This window comes from Peromyscus leucopus, chromosome 18 (genome assembly GCF_004664715.2).
Source record: "Peromyscus leucopus breed LL Stock chromosome 18, UCI_PerLeu_2.1, whole genome shotgun sequence".
In the NCBI taxonomy this organism is placed as follows: Eukaryota; Metazoa; Chordata; class Mammalia; order Rodentia; family Cricetidae; genus Peromyscus; species Peromyscus leucopus.
The window spans coordinates 783,007-797,421 of NC_051078.1; the positions used below are offsets into that span (position 1 = coordinate 783,007).

The window sequence follows — 14,415 nt, forward strand, 5'->3', positions numbered from 1 at the left end:
GCAATGCGTAGAGTTGTAGAATTTACATGCCCTTGTACCTTAGTATTCTTTCCTTTATTTTTTAATTTTAAAAATTACTTCTTTGGCCAGGCGGTGGTGGCGCACACCTTAATCCCAGCACTCGGGAGGCAGAGCCAGGCGGATCACTGTGAGTTCGAGGCCAGCCTGGGCTACCAAGTGAGCTCCAGGAAAGGCACAAAACTACGCAGAGAAACCCTGTCTCGAAAAACCAAAAAAAAAAAAAAAAATTACTTCTTTATGTTTTGAGATTATAATTACATTCCTCTTCTCATATACCCCTCCTTGCGCTCTTTCAAATTCACATCCTATTTTTTACATTAATTGTTGTTATATTTGTGTTTTTTTCACCTTGGCATGATTATATTCTCTTGAAAGATTTTTTCCTTGAAATTCTACAAAAGTTATCCCATCTGTCCCACAATATTTTTGAGACATTTAGCGCCACATAATAATATTTGGTTTAAGCGTTTGTGTCCTTTACAGATTTTGAAGACCACTTACAGGAAAATAATGAGTGTCTCCCAATGATTAGAATGTTATATATACACATTGCATTGATATTCAATCAAATAATTAACCACACATAGAAAATTGCTACTATACAAACTTTATTTTATTCAATATAATGATTTCCAGAAATGGGCATGTAATAATAATATATACTCATAAAAATACTTTCAGAAAGGAATTGGAGGAGGTTAGTTATCACGGAGTACAATCTTTCAAGGAAAAGTAAAATGTAAAGTAGAACTGAGTTACAGGGTTCTTCAGGAAAAAATTCCCACATATGAAATAACTGCTGTCATAGGAAAACATAATAATTATAAAAAATATATGAAATAGATTTTCCATTTTAAATATGTGGTTGCAGTCTATATCAAGATTTTAAACTGTGTTTTGAAAAATGTAGTCTTTGTAATACATCCCAGAAGACTTCTTTCACCTGCTGGTTTCTTAGCGTATAAATGAAGGGGTTCAGAAGAGGAGCAATTGAAGTATACAGCAAAGCTACACCTTTGGACACGGTTACTCTCTCCCTTGCAGATGGCTTAATATACATAAAGATGCAACTGCCATACGTTATGGAAACAACAATCATGTGAGAAGTGCAGGTGGAAAATGCTTTGGTTCTTTGCTGTGCAGAAGGGAAATTCATAATAGTCTTAATGATGAAAGTGTAAGAAAGACTCACTAGTACCAGTGTGACTACAAGTGTCACTACGGCCAAGACAAAGGACATCATTTCTAAGACATGAGTGTCTGTGCAGGAGATCTGTAGGATAGGAGAAGTTTCACACATAAAATGATCAATTATTCTGGAATCACAGAAATCCAACTTCAGACCCATGGCCAATGGGGGGAAGATGATTAAGAACCCAGTCACCCAGGAGCTGATGACAAGTTGGTGGCACACTCGGCTGTTCATGATGATCGGGTAATGTAGTGGTCTGCAGATGGCTACATAGCGGTCATAGGACATGGCAGCCAGGAGATAAAATTCTGTGACTCCCAACAAAAGAATAAAAAACAACTGAGCTGCACAATTATTATAAGAAATAGTTTTGTCTCCAGTCACAATGGTTGTCAAGAATCTAGGAATACACACTGTTGTGAATATGATTTCCAAAAAGGAGAAATTACGGAGAAAGAAGTACATTGGAGTCTTGAGGCGAGGGTCCAGCAGGGTGAGGAGCACAATGATTAAGTTCCCCATCAGGCTCATCATATAATTGAGAAAGAGAAACAGAAAAACCACAATTTGCAATTGTGGGTCATCTGTCAATCCTAAAAGAATGAAGTCAAGTTCCACTGATTGATTCTTCATCCTCTTTTGTAAGCCTTAGAGAACAAAAAACAAATAAAATATTTTTTGTGCACTAGAATTTATATACCTACACTAAAGCAGAAACGGAAATACATCATTTGCAAATGTTTTCTAGCCTGAAATTTCAGGTTACACATAATTATATGCCATAGGTTAATTACAAACTTGTCCTAGTCTTTTTGTGTTCAGCATTCTTCACATAAAACACCTCCACCCCTGAAATGGAATAGTATTTTTCTCATAATTACATAAGTGCAAATTAACACATTCACTTCCAAATGTCTCCTATTACCAAGCAGGCCATAAGCTTCTGGTCCGGCCGGGTGGTGGTGGCGCACGCCTTTAATCCCAGCACTCGGGAGGCAGAGCCAGGCGGATCTCTGTGAGTTCGAGGCCAGCCTGGTCTACCAAGTGAGTTCCAGGAAAGGCGCAAAGCTACACAAGAGAAACCCTGTCTCGGAAAATCCAAAAAAAAAAAAAAAAAGCTTCTGGTCCTCCTGCTTGAGCCTGGATTACGGGCCATGCCACTGGCTCTAGCTTACTTGTGGACTTTTTGTTTGTTTGTTTGTTTGTTTGTTTTTGTTTTTGTTTTTTTCGAGACAGGGTTTCTCTGTGTAGCTTTGCGCCTTTCCTGGAACTCACTTGGTAGCCCAGGCTGGCCTCGAACTCACAGAGATCTGCCTGCCTCTGCCTCCCGAGTGCTGGGATTAAAGGCGTGCGCCACCACCTCCCGGCCAAGACTTTTTAAAACATGTTTTTTGAAATTATGGTATAATTACAATATTTTCCCTTTCCCTTTCCTCTCTCTAAACCTTACCATGTATCCCACCCCCTTGCTCTCTTTCAAATTTGTAGACTTTTTTTCTTAAATACGTGTATATTCCTAAATACATAAGTACAACCCACTCAGTCTGTATAATGTTACTTGTGTATCTGATTTCAGGGCAGACAGTTTGGTGTTGAATAAGCAGTTGGTGCTCTCTTACCTTTAAATGAGTTCACTAAAGCTTCTTCTTTGCTATTTTTATTCCTTTTTCATTTGTCTTATTAATATTGTTTTCCTTTGCCTATACTACTTTTATGAACCAATTTTGGGGGAAAACAATGCTTTAACAAACAACAAATTTTCCAAAAATCAGTATTAGTGAATAATTTTAAAATTGGCTTCTGAAGATGCTCAGGCTTTAGTTTTCATCAAGCAAATGTTTACTTTTTTATTTTCCTATTATCCTTAACATTCATATGTGAAAAGATTGCTAGATATTAGTCGTTTCTGAATGGTGTAGGTTTAGCAGACTTAGAATTATGATGTCACTAAGACTGGTTTATTACAGAATCTTCACACCACTTTATAAAACAGTCAAAGAAAAACAAATATAGAAGTGAGTTAAAAATAAAATACATTAATCTGTTCACACATAACCTCAAAATATCTACCCCTTAAAACATTTCATAAAATATAAGAACTCAGTACTCCAAATACAATTCCCTTCATTGGACTTACTGTGCATTAGCCTTTGTTTCATATTATAAAGTTAATTTAAAATCAGCATGGACTCACCTTTTCATGTCTATCAATCGTCCTCCTTTGTCAGTTAAAGATAATGTCAATTGTTTAGGTGATCGTTATTTTACTATCCAGTAGAAATATTCTTACTGTTTTTGTCAGAAAAGGCACAATACATGGTATACTTCCATAAAGAATTTTCACATTCCTTCAATTTCACATTTACTGTGGAAACTTGAGATTACGATGGTAATTTTAACATGTGCCATCTGACAGGCTGAATTTTGTGAAATCTCATTCTTAGTGTTGAGATCATTGTCATCCTAATCTTCCAATTAGATGTCATTCTTCAAGATGAAGTAAAAATCGGGAGTCATAAAAGAATATGAAATCATTGCTGAAATATACACAATTCTTGCAACAAAGAGATGCCTCATAGCCAACTGTGCACTTATAATGCTCTGGTTCTACCGTTTCCCACTTCTTACCAACTCAAGGGAATCTACTGAAATTACAAATCTTCTCTGGGGATTACTGTTACAAAATACTCATTATTGATAATAAAAGATACCACAGTAGTCTAGTCTTAGTCAAGGATTTAGAAAAGGCATCCCATAGGAGTCTTAAATAACTTAGAAAAATCAAGAAAATTTATCAGGAGCAGCAACAGGTCATTGTAGTTGCTATGTAATTTCAAAATTAGCCCCTGTTGGAGCTATGATTTATAAACACATTCTATACTCCTATAGACTGTCTTTTAATCCTGTTGGTGTTTTTTTATTTATTTTTACTTTGGGTTAGTCTTACTTATCTATTTTGGGTTTTGTTCTTGCATTTTGGTATCATGTCTTTCAAATCATCATTAAAAACAGTGTCATTGGGGCTAGAAAGATGGCTCTTGGTTAAGAATACTGGTTGTTCTTCTAAAGGACTTGGATTTAAATCCTAGCACCCATATTACCTCACAACAGTATGTAACTCCAGTGGTCCAACACCTTCTTCTTGTCTCCATGGGCACTGCACACATAGTATACAGACACACATGCAGACAAATCACCCCTACACAGAAAGTAAAAATCAAAAAAAATATAAATAAAGAAGACCAATGTAAAGTTGACCTCCATGTTTTCTTATAAGACTTTTAAAATGCTAGGTAATATTATATAATTTACTTAGAGTTGATTTTTGTTTGTGGTATAAACCAAGTATATAATAACATATTTCTTTGTGGATATTCACCTTTTCCAATACCATTTGTTGAAAAATCTATCTTTTGCACATTTTATATTCTTGGCATGCATATTGAATATTTGTTGACAATATCTGTGTAATTCTAGGCTCCATATTCGATTATGTTGGTTTGCATACCTAATTTTATCCTAGTACAGCAGAATAAATTTACTGTTACTTTTTATAACTTGGTGTTAAAGGAACTCTTTCTCTATTTAGAGGTAACAAATATATAACCCCTCCTTATGGAGCACCAGTGACAAACCAGAGTCTGACTTAGGGAACTAAGTTTACTGTAGCTACTTATAGAGGAAGAACCTACTACTGTGGTTCTGTTAAATGGACATAGTATTAAATTTACTGCTAGTGACATCATAATAACCTTAGATTAGTGAACTGATGAATTCTCAACAGAGAAACTTCTTTCTGCAACAGATAGTGATAAACACAAAGACCTATAACTGGTCAAGGTGCAGATAATTGTAGGCTGCTGAATGTTTATCATTGAACAGAAAATCTGTATTATATAACATCGTTCTAAGGCTCAGAGATCATTGTGGACAGGGAGGAAAGAGTGTAAGAGCCAGAAGCATTGGATGACTACAGGAAAACTATTTCTGTACACCACATGACAGATACACATGTGAGTTCACAGCAAGTGAGGTAGTATGGTAGAGACCTGTGCAGGCTCATGACAGACAAAATCTCCAGCATGGAGAGGTAAGGTGAACATGAAGTCCAACCCCTAGCTAAGGAGCTATTTGTAATTGTTATCTCTTGTGAGCATTACTTTTCTTTAAGGGTATGACTCCCGGTATACTGGTCACTCTAGAGTGAAGGCCATACAACCAAGTATAGTACAAACTGTATTTTATGTGTTCAAAAATGAAAAAGGAAGACACAAAATCATGTGTGTGTATGTGTGTGTGTGTGTGTGTGTGTGTGTGTAATGGATCTGAGATGAGTCAGGAAAGGGGGCGAATATAATCAAAATACACTGCATGAAATCCCCAAAGAACTAATAAGAGTGAGAAAAATTCAACTAAGAAAATCAATTATATTACTCTATAGCTGCCGGGTGTTTGTTTCCATAGCACCTAAGATTGTTTGATGACATGGTACCTGCACATCTGGAACATGATGGTTGAGAAGTGTAGAACAGGAGGAAGAGTGAAAGTACAAGCTTGACTTAGGGGTACTGTTTCTGGGGGAACCCCTCATCAGCTTCCAAATAGTGAATCACCCCACACTAGCAATGCAGGAGCTGCATGCCAACTGGGATGTCAGTGGCTGAATATTGCAAGAAGCTTGAGTGTGCTTCTCAGTCTTGGGTTGCAGCTATGCTTAATACTTTTATCTGTCTTTTCTTCTTCTATTCTTCCTCTGTTTGATGCAAGAACTTCCTCTATCTGGTGCTAGAAAGAACCATATAAAGGATATAAAGCATCCCAGGCCAGTTTCAAATCAGGATATGACAATGGAGCAAAAGGACCCGGCTTTCACTCCAATGTCCATCTAAAGTCTCTGTTACTGAAAGCAGTTGCAAAATTGATTTCCCCAAGACAGTTGTAAAGGTGAAGATTATATAAAAACAGTATTTGTATATGAAATAATAAAAACAATTTATTTTATATTTTTCTTTTATTGAAAATAGTTTTTTTGTACAATATGTTCTGATTATGATTTCCCTTCCCCCAACTCCTCCTAAATCCTACCCATCTTCCTTCCCATCTGAATCTGCTGCCAGAACTAAGTGATCAGCCTTGAAAAAAACATATAAGTAATATTATATATCCCTAAAGACATTGAAAAAATAGTTTTCCAATTAAAACAAGCTTTATTTTCAAGGTGCACCCAGAACTGGCCTGCATGCTGTATCACCTTATCAGGATTTTAGAGATCAGCCCCTTCTGGCCTTTTGAGGTCCCTTTCATGGGAGAGAGGTAAAAGATTAACAGCTATAACCATGTTTACAAGAGTGAGAGAATTAGCTGTTAGGGATTGTTAGAAAAATACAATGAAAGGGGAAGACAAAGATATACATCATGTAAATAGGATCAAGATATGAAAGAAATAAATTGAAGAAGATAACTTAAAAAAGATGAAAGGACTTCCCATGATCATAGATGAGCAGAACTGATGTTGTGGAAATAGCTATATTGCCAAAAGCAATCTACTGAGCAACACAATCCCACTCAAAATCCAGACGGCATTCTTCACAGAACTAGAAAAAAATCCCAAACTCCATCTTGAAACATAAAAGACTCCAAGTTTGAATAGATGATGGACTCTGGGGGCTCCATCCTTCATCAGTTCTATACATCATATTTTAAACATATGTATATGCAATTGCATTTAGGATTTTACTAAATACAGTGCATACATCCAGTATTCTAGTGATGGATATTTACATGGTGTCCCATTTTTTGTTGGAAGAAGGCAATGTTTTGTGTACACTTACGGTTTTGCAATGTGGATATAATTACACAAAACATTCTGCACACAGAATTTGCAGGCTAGGACTATACATATTGTAAATGCTGATGACCTTTTACTCATATAAAAAATATCTCTTTCTGCATCTGCTGGAATATTCTGGTTAAAATGGACTATTTTTCAGACCTGGATTGGTTTAAAATACTGATCCACCAGCTGTGGGTCGTATGCGGTTCCTCTGCTGTAACTGAAATTGAGAGGGTTTCTTAACTTAAAAGCCACCCACATGTCTACTTTTCCTTAGGTTGTTAATAACTTAGAAGAACAGTAAGCTAGAACAGAAATGGGAGAATCATGGAACATGTGACATGCAAGCTGAAGGAAGACTCTCTGGGGAAAGGCAGTGCAGAATGGGACTGGAGGAGAATGAAGGAATGGAATGAGAATGGGAAAGGAAAGAAGGAGAACCAAGAATAACAACAAACATATGAAACTTCCACGATGAAGCACTATTTGTATGATAGCATACAAAATTAATTTTAAAAGTTAGATATTAATGCACAGAAATATATCTTATGGTTAAATAAGACAAAAGCAATTGATGAACAAAGAAAATAATAAAATATACTCAATGTCTATTTTGGAAAATATAAAAATTTTAAAACATGTAATACACTAAACTCTTACATGGTCCTATCTACCCTACCAAATTTATATACTACATATATTTATATACGTGGTCCTATCTAACCTACCAAAATTATATAATATATATAAGTGTATATATATATATATATATATATATATATATAGAGAGAGAGAGAGAGAGAGAGAGAGAGAGAGAGAGAGAGAGAGAGTTTCTGAGTAAAGATACAGACAAAGTGTCACATAGGCCATATTATAGAGCATTAAACTGGGTAATTTAAAATGTAAAGAAAACAGGAGTCAGGTGGAAAATATAATGACCACTCTGTATGTCCCTTTATACTACTGTACACTATTGTATATACACTTGCATCTCATATTTATGTGTTAGTTTGAATTTTATTTTTTTAATTTAAATATTGTTTTTTAAAGTTTTATTTTTTAAATTTGAACACCAGTAATTGGTTTCATTATGGTATTTTCACACATAATTTGCAATTTTATCTTCCTCCCGGCTTATTTCCCAACCAACCCCCAACCTGTACCCTTCTTTCCCTGCTAGGCCTCTTTCCTTTTATGTCACATATATTCTATTTCCATCTTCTGTGTCTTTGAAACCTCCTTTCTCACCTCTTGTGGTACCCTTCCTACATGGCCTAGACACACAACAACAGCCATATATGAATGAATGAATGCATTATATGTATTCACATATATAAAAATTAAAATAGGATATGCCTGAGAGCATTCAATTTTTGTTTTTTTCCCCTGAGCCTGAGTTACTTTACTCAATATAATAATTTTCAGATCAATTTTTTCTACAAACTTCACTATTTAATATTAATATATGGTTAAATAAAATTCCATTGTGTGAGTGTACCATACATTTATCTGTTGATGAACAACTAAGTTGGTTCCATCTCCTTAGTATTATGAATTGAGGAAAAAAATAACAAGAAAGTTCAAGTATCTTTGTGGTAGGATTTAGAATTATTTGGATATATGCCAAGGAATTATATGGTTGGGTAATGTACAAGTTTTATGAGGAAACTCCATATTGATTTCCATAGTGGATACATGTTGTATTATCACCAGCAGCAAATAAATTTTGCTTATATGTAAGGATATTAAACGTTTTCATTAATTGCTCACCTTCTCTGGGCCACTGAGATACACAGATGAATAAAATAAAGACACTACCCTCAACAAATGGCCCATTGTAGATTAGTTCACTCAGATTTAACCAACCCCAAGATAATTGAGAATAAATTATCTCCCGAGTGAAGAGTCCATGTGTTTATTAGGAAAATTAAGTTTGGCTGAAGGGAAATCAGGTTGATTGCCTCTTCTCATTGGTCTACAATACTTTCATCTCCCTGTATTGCTGTGATTTCCAGACAGGTAGTTCATGACCACATTACATCTCCTGAATTAACCTCTGCTTGCTTCCTTTCTTCCTCCAAGCTAGTCTCTCAGGGATTTATAGTGACCACAGAAGGTAAAATTGTCTAATTCTTATGTAATATTCATTCTTTACCTTCTGCAGAGAACTTTAAAATGTGCCACCCATTATTCCCTGGATTAAAGAATTGTAATGATTTAAAAACATATTTATAGTCAAGTTCCAGCATATTTCTGTTCATATGGAAGAATTAAGAACATTATATATAGAGGCAGTCAGATCTCCATGAGTTCAAAGCCAGTCTAGTCTACACAGTGAGTTCCAGCCAGAGCTATAGAGTAAGACCCTCCCTACACACACACACACACACACACACACACACACACACACACACACACACACACACACATACACACACACACAATGCAGAGAGAGAGAGAGAGAGAGAGAGAGAGAGAGATTTATTTTACTTCTAAGTAATACTACTCGAAATCTTTCTTTCAGTTAAGTATTGCTTAATCTATGCTAGAGGGTTTATATAATAATAGAAGCAACTTTTAGCTGAATGCCAAAAAATTATAAAATATATTTTATACTATAAGAAAATAAAGGAAAATTTAAGATCACCTTTCTAATGGGTGTTAGTTATACAACATAAGAAAAGAATGTTCTGTGTTTTAAATGAATTTGTTTTGTATGTTATTTAAAACTTTATTAACTCAAAAGAATTAGAGAACTCAATCATTTTATCATTTATTCTTAGTTGCACACTTAATATAATTCAACCACTTCTCAAATGTTAATAACAAGTTGGCTTTTGACATGCATGTTTGATGATAACTAGTGACAACTATATGTATATTATAAACGAAGACAATACTGGACTATCAAAAATATATATGGAAAGGGGGAAATGCCCTTTACCATTTTTAATAATCATCTCTTGCCAAAAGTCTAGTTCCTGCTATACAAAGAAAGCAATATCACATAATAATTGAGAACTTATGCCACAAACGTTATATTGTTTGTTGTGTATTAGTATTGCACAGGACAGATAGAAGTGATGTGTCTTGCATCTTATAATTAGCAAAGCTAATAATTTTTTATTTATTCTGAATAGTCAGTCTTCAAGGAGAGAAGCAATATTTTTGCAAAAAAGAAAAAACTTCCTTATGAATTTCCTTTTGTTCTCAAAAAAGTAAGGATAAAGACACAAAGTAAATATTTAAAAAGTTCATCGTTAAACTATCACTTATGATAATTATATAAATGCATAATTTATTATAGTATTAAGGGTCTCTTTTCTAGCTCTGTGATTAATTTTCCTCTCCTTATAACCGACGTAATGATAGTCCTACATGACTATGGTTGCAAGCACTGGTATTTGTGATTATATATATAAAAAAGATTTTTGTAAGAGTGAAAATTTTTACAATGCTGTGCATTATAATTGTAAATTTGTTCACTGAATTTTATTAATTAAATTCTGTAAGCTTCAAGTGGCATCAAAATTGACTTTAAATATTAGATATTTCAGTTCTAAAAGCATGCAATCTTAAAAATGGAAAGCAACATATGTGCTTTCCAAGCAGATATTTCAGAACAGCATTCAAATTACAGGTGAAGTCAATAATTACTATGGAGGTAGTCTGTCTCTCAAAGCTGTATTACACATAAAGAAATTTTGAGTATGAGCAAAGTTTTCATACAAAAATATTAATAAGGAAATTTTAAACATGGATCCATAAGTATATTTTCCCTATTCAATATAGTACGTGTATACAGTCTCTATTTCAATGGTAATGAACAAGTATTGGCTTTGACCTGCATGCCATGATGATAAATTAATGACATCTATATATGTATTTATAAAGGAAGACAATACTAACTATCAAAATGTTAAATGACAGAAATTGCCCGTGTAGTAATTCTTACAAAAAAAGAGAGTCAATGCATCATTTTGTTGGAGATGATAATGTCAATATACAAACATTTCAATTCCACTTCATTAAATAAACTCTTTGATGTCTTTTTCATTGATACATTTTATTAAAAGAGAAAATCAGCATGAAAAACTACACTGTAATTACAGAGTTTGTGCTCTTGGGAATATCAGACAACAGAGAGCTTCAGGTGATAATTTTCATCTTTTTATTAATAACTTACATATTAAGTATCACTGGAAACTTAATCATCATCCTCCTCACCTTGCTAGACTCTCACCTAAAGACTCCTATGTATTTCTTCCTCCGGAATTTCTCCTTCTTAGAAATTACATTCACCAGCGTTTCCATCCCCAGATTTTTGGCATCAATAATTACTCAAGTCAAGACCATTTCCTATGACAATTGTTTGGCTCAGTTATTTTTCTTCATCTTCATTGGTGTGACAGAATTTTTTCTCCTAACTGCTATGTCTTATGATCGCTATGTTGCCATCTGCAAGCCACTGCATTACTCCACCATCATGAACCAGAAAGTTTGCACTTTTCTTGTCCTCGCCTCATGGCTGGCAGGATTTCTGACCATCTTCCCACCACTCATGCTGGTCCTCAAGTTAGACTTCTGTGCTTCTAATGTCATCGATCACTTCTGCTGTGACTATTTTCCCCTCTTACAACTGTCTTGCTCAGATACTTGGCTCCTAGAAGTGATTGGTTTCTACTTTGCTCTGTTTACTTTGCTGTTCACATTGGCATTGGTGATTTTATCTTACATGTATATTATCAGGACTATTTTAAGATTTCCATCTATCAGTCAGAGGAAAAAGGCTTTCTCCACCTGTTCCTCTCACATGATTGTCATCTCCATGTCTTATGGAAGCTGCATATTTATCTATGTGAAACCATCTGCAAAAGAAAGGGCATCACTGACCAAAACAGTAGCTGTTCTCAGCACTTCGATTGCTCCCATGTTGAACCCTTTTATTTATTCCTTGAGGAACCAGCAAGTAAAACAAGCCTTCAAAGACTTAGTTCATAAAGTAGCTTTTGACAGAAACAAATGAAAACAATGTGCTAATGTGAAGTGTTGCTGTTGCAAATATTTTATAAAAAGTAAGAAAAATTTTAATCCTCTGTTATTCTCTGCTGATCTCACAATGTCTGTCTCAATAATGCGTTCTCTCTCACTCTCTTGCTCTTGTGCCTGCTCTCTGTAGCCCAGGCTTGCCTGAGCCTCTCATCATTTCTTGTACCTTATTCTCTAAAGTCGCTGGGATCACAGGCTTGATCACACCTTTAAGTCTGGTTAAAATCTGTGCCAAATGGTTGGCCCTGAAAAATATACATACAAGTAACATCATATGGACTTAACAGGTTATATTTATGAATACACACACACACACACACACATACACACACACACACACACACACACACACACACACGAGCATGCATGCACTAACAGTAAAAAAAAGGGGTCATGAATTTAAAGGAGAGTGGAGAGGGCATATGGGAGGTTTTGGAGGGAGGAAAGGAAAGAGAGAAATGTTGTGATTATATTATAATCTTACAATTTTTTTAAAAGTTAAAAATTTTAAACTATGAATAAAATTCTGAATAAAAAACTAGTTACTATAGAATATAAATTACCTTGCTGGTTATTCTTAATAAAAATATTTCATATTTTGTTTTTTAGAGGTATCACTGTTTTAATAAGTATATGCTTAAATTTTCCCTTCCATATTACTAATGGAACGGTAGCTACATAAAATATATCAAATAATCTACAACAAACATTATTTTTCAAGCTATGTACCTTATGTGGCTAATTCTTAACTTATTGAATATACAAATATTTTCTACTTACAAATAATTTCAAGTTCACGATATTTTTATTTCCTAGGTTTGCTGAAATGATGTGTTAGATCTAGTTTTATGTATCTCCCATTTTATATATGTGTGCATGTGTTGTTGTTATTGTCCAGTGTGTGCCATGGTATGCACATGGAGTGCTGAGCCTTAGTGGGCATGGTATAAATCTCTTTTAGGGGCTCAGCACTCACTCATCACTTATTCTCAGCACTTTATGGAGCCATGATTCTCTGCATTCACCATGGTACACTGGAAAGAGAACATTTTTCTGATTAAGGCTGCTAGAGGCATTTTCTATGGGTGTTAAAGCAAATAGGTAAAAACCAACTTAACGCTGTGTCTATTTAGCTAAGCAACAACATTCAATTTCCCCACAAGAGTCCAGGAATTTCCTGCCATAGGATTTTGACAAGGTTTACAGCATGAAAGCAGTTTGTTTTCCCTAATAGTAGTGAAGTAGTCATATCTTGCCTGAAAAATTGGTCGTATAGGTCATTAGATTCACATCTGGGAAAGACTGTTAATACCTTTTCTCTCCTTGTGGCTTACAAAGCATCATGCTAACTGATATGGTATCATCTAATTCTAGTGTACAACCAAAAGGAATGGCCAAAGTCTGTTTATATGGGGGTTTCTGGGGCAATCATTACCAAAAAGCTAGTAAGTATCACATTTCTGGCACTGGTATTTTCTTTTCTTTTAATTTTTACATAATTTTTATTTATTATTCAGGAATTTCACATCATTTCCCAATCCTCCCAAGTCTTTCCCCCACCCTTGTGATGTGACCTCACCCCAGAAAAAAAGAAAGAATTTAAAAAAAAATAGAAAACCAAAATTTAACTTGTGGTGACCATATACTCACATGGTCAAACTCATGGTGACCAGCCCCTTGCAGAATACTGAGTCCTTCCCCACTCAAAAGCCCTAAAGACATCATCAGTTGTAGACAGCTGCACTTCAGCATCCTTATCACAATTTTTTATTTTATAATTTAATTTAATTTTACATATCAGCCACGGATTCCCTTGTTCTCCCCCCCCTGTATTCCCCCCAGCCAACCCCCCATTCCCATCTCCTCCAGGGCAAAGACTCCCCTGAGGATTGAGTTCTTCAGCCTGGTACACTCAGTCCACGCAGTTGAGACCAAGGTTAGATACAGCACAGGAACAAACAGCCAAACGAATGGAAACATATGAACTATAAACCAATAGCTGAGGAGCCCCCAACTGGATCAGGCCCTTATCACAATTTTTAAGAGTTCTCTTTGGTGGCTCTCTGTCTGGGCTGTTATGGAGGAAGTTGGGGGAGGGGTATGGGTTGTCACGGAAGCCTTCTGTGTCCCTCTTTCTCAACTGTGAGTCTACAGTCAACAATACCATGGCAAAAGTAGCTTCCTTGCCTTTTGCAGTCAGCAGGAGCACAGATCATGGACTTCCATATGGTTTCTGGTGACAGCATGGACCACGGATATCCACATGGTCTCTGGCATCAGCATGCACAACAGTCCTCAGTATGGTCATAGTGGCGGTACA

The 14,415-nt window shown here is 35.3% G+C and overlaps 2 protein-coding genes across 2 annotated transcripts; one reads left to right on the top strand and one right to left on the bottom strand.

Moving 5' to 3' along the window:
- Window positions 1-898: 898 nt before the first annotated feature.
- Window positions 899-1,849, bottom strand: LOC114683549 (olfactory receptor 6C6). Its single transcript, XM_028857875.1, has one exon. The coding sequence runs from the start codon at window positions 1,844-1,846 to the stop codon at window positions 899-901; it is 948 nt and encodes a 315-aa protein (XP_028713708.1). The 5' UTR covers window positions 1,847-1,849.
- Window positions 1,850-11,115: 9,266 nt separating this feature from the next.
- On the top strand, window positions 11,116-12,072 carry LOC114683554 (olfactory receptor 6C3-like). Its single transcript, XM_028857881.1, has one exon. The coding sequence runs from the start codon at window positions 11,134-11,136 to the stop codon at window positions 12,070-12,072; it is 939 nt and encodes a 312-aa protein (XP_028713714.1). The 5' UTR covers window positions 11,116-11,133.
- The last annotated feature ends 2,343 nt before the right edge of the window (window positions 12,073-14,415 follow it).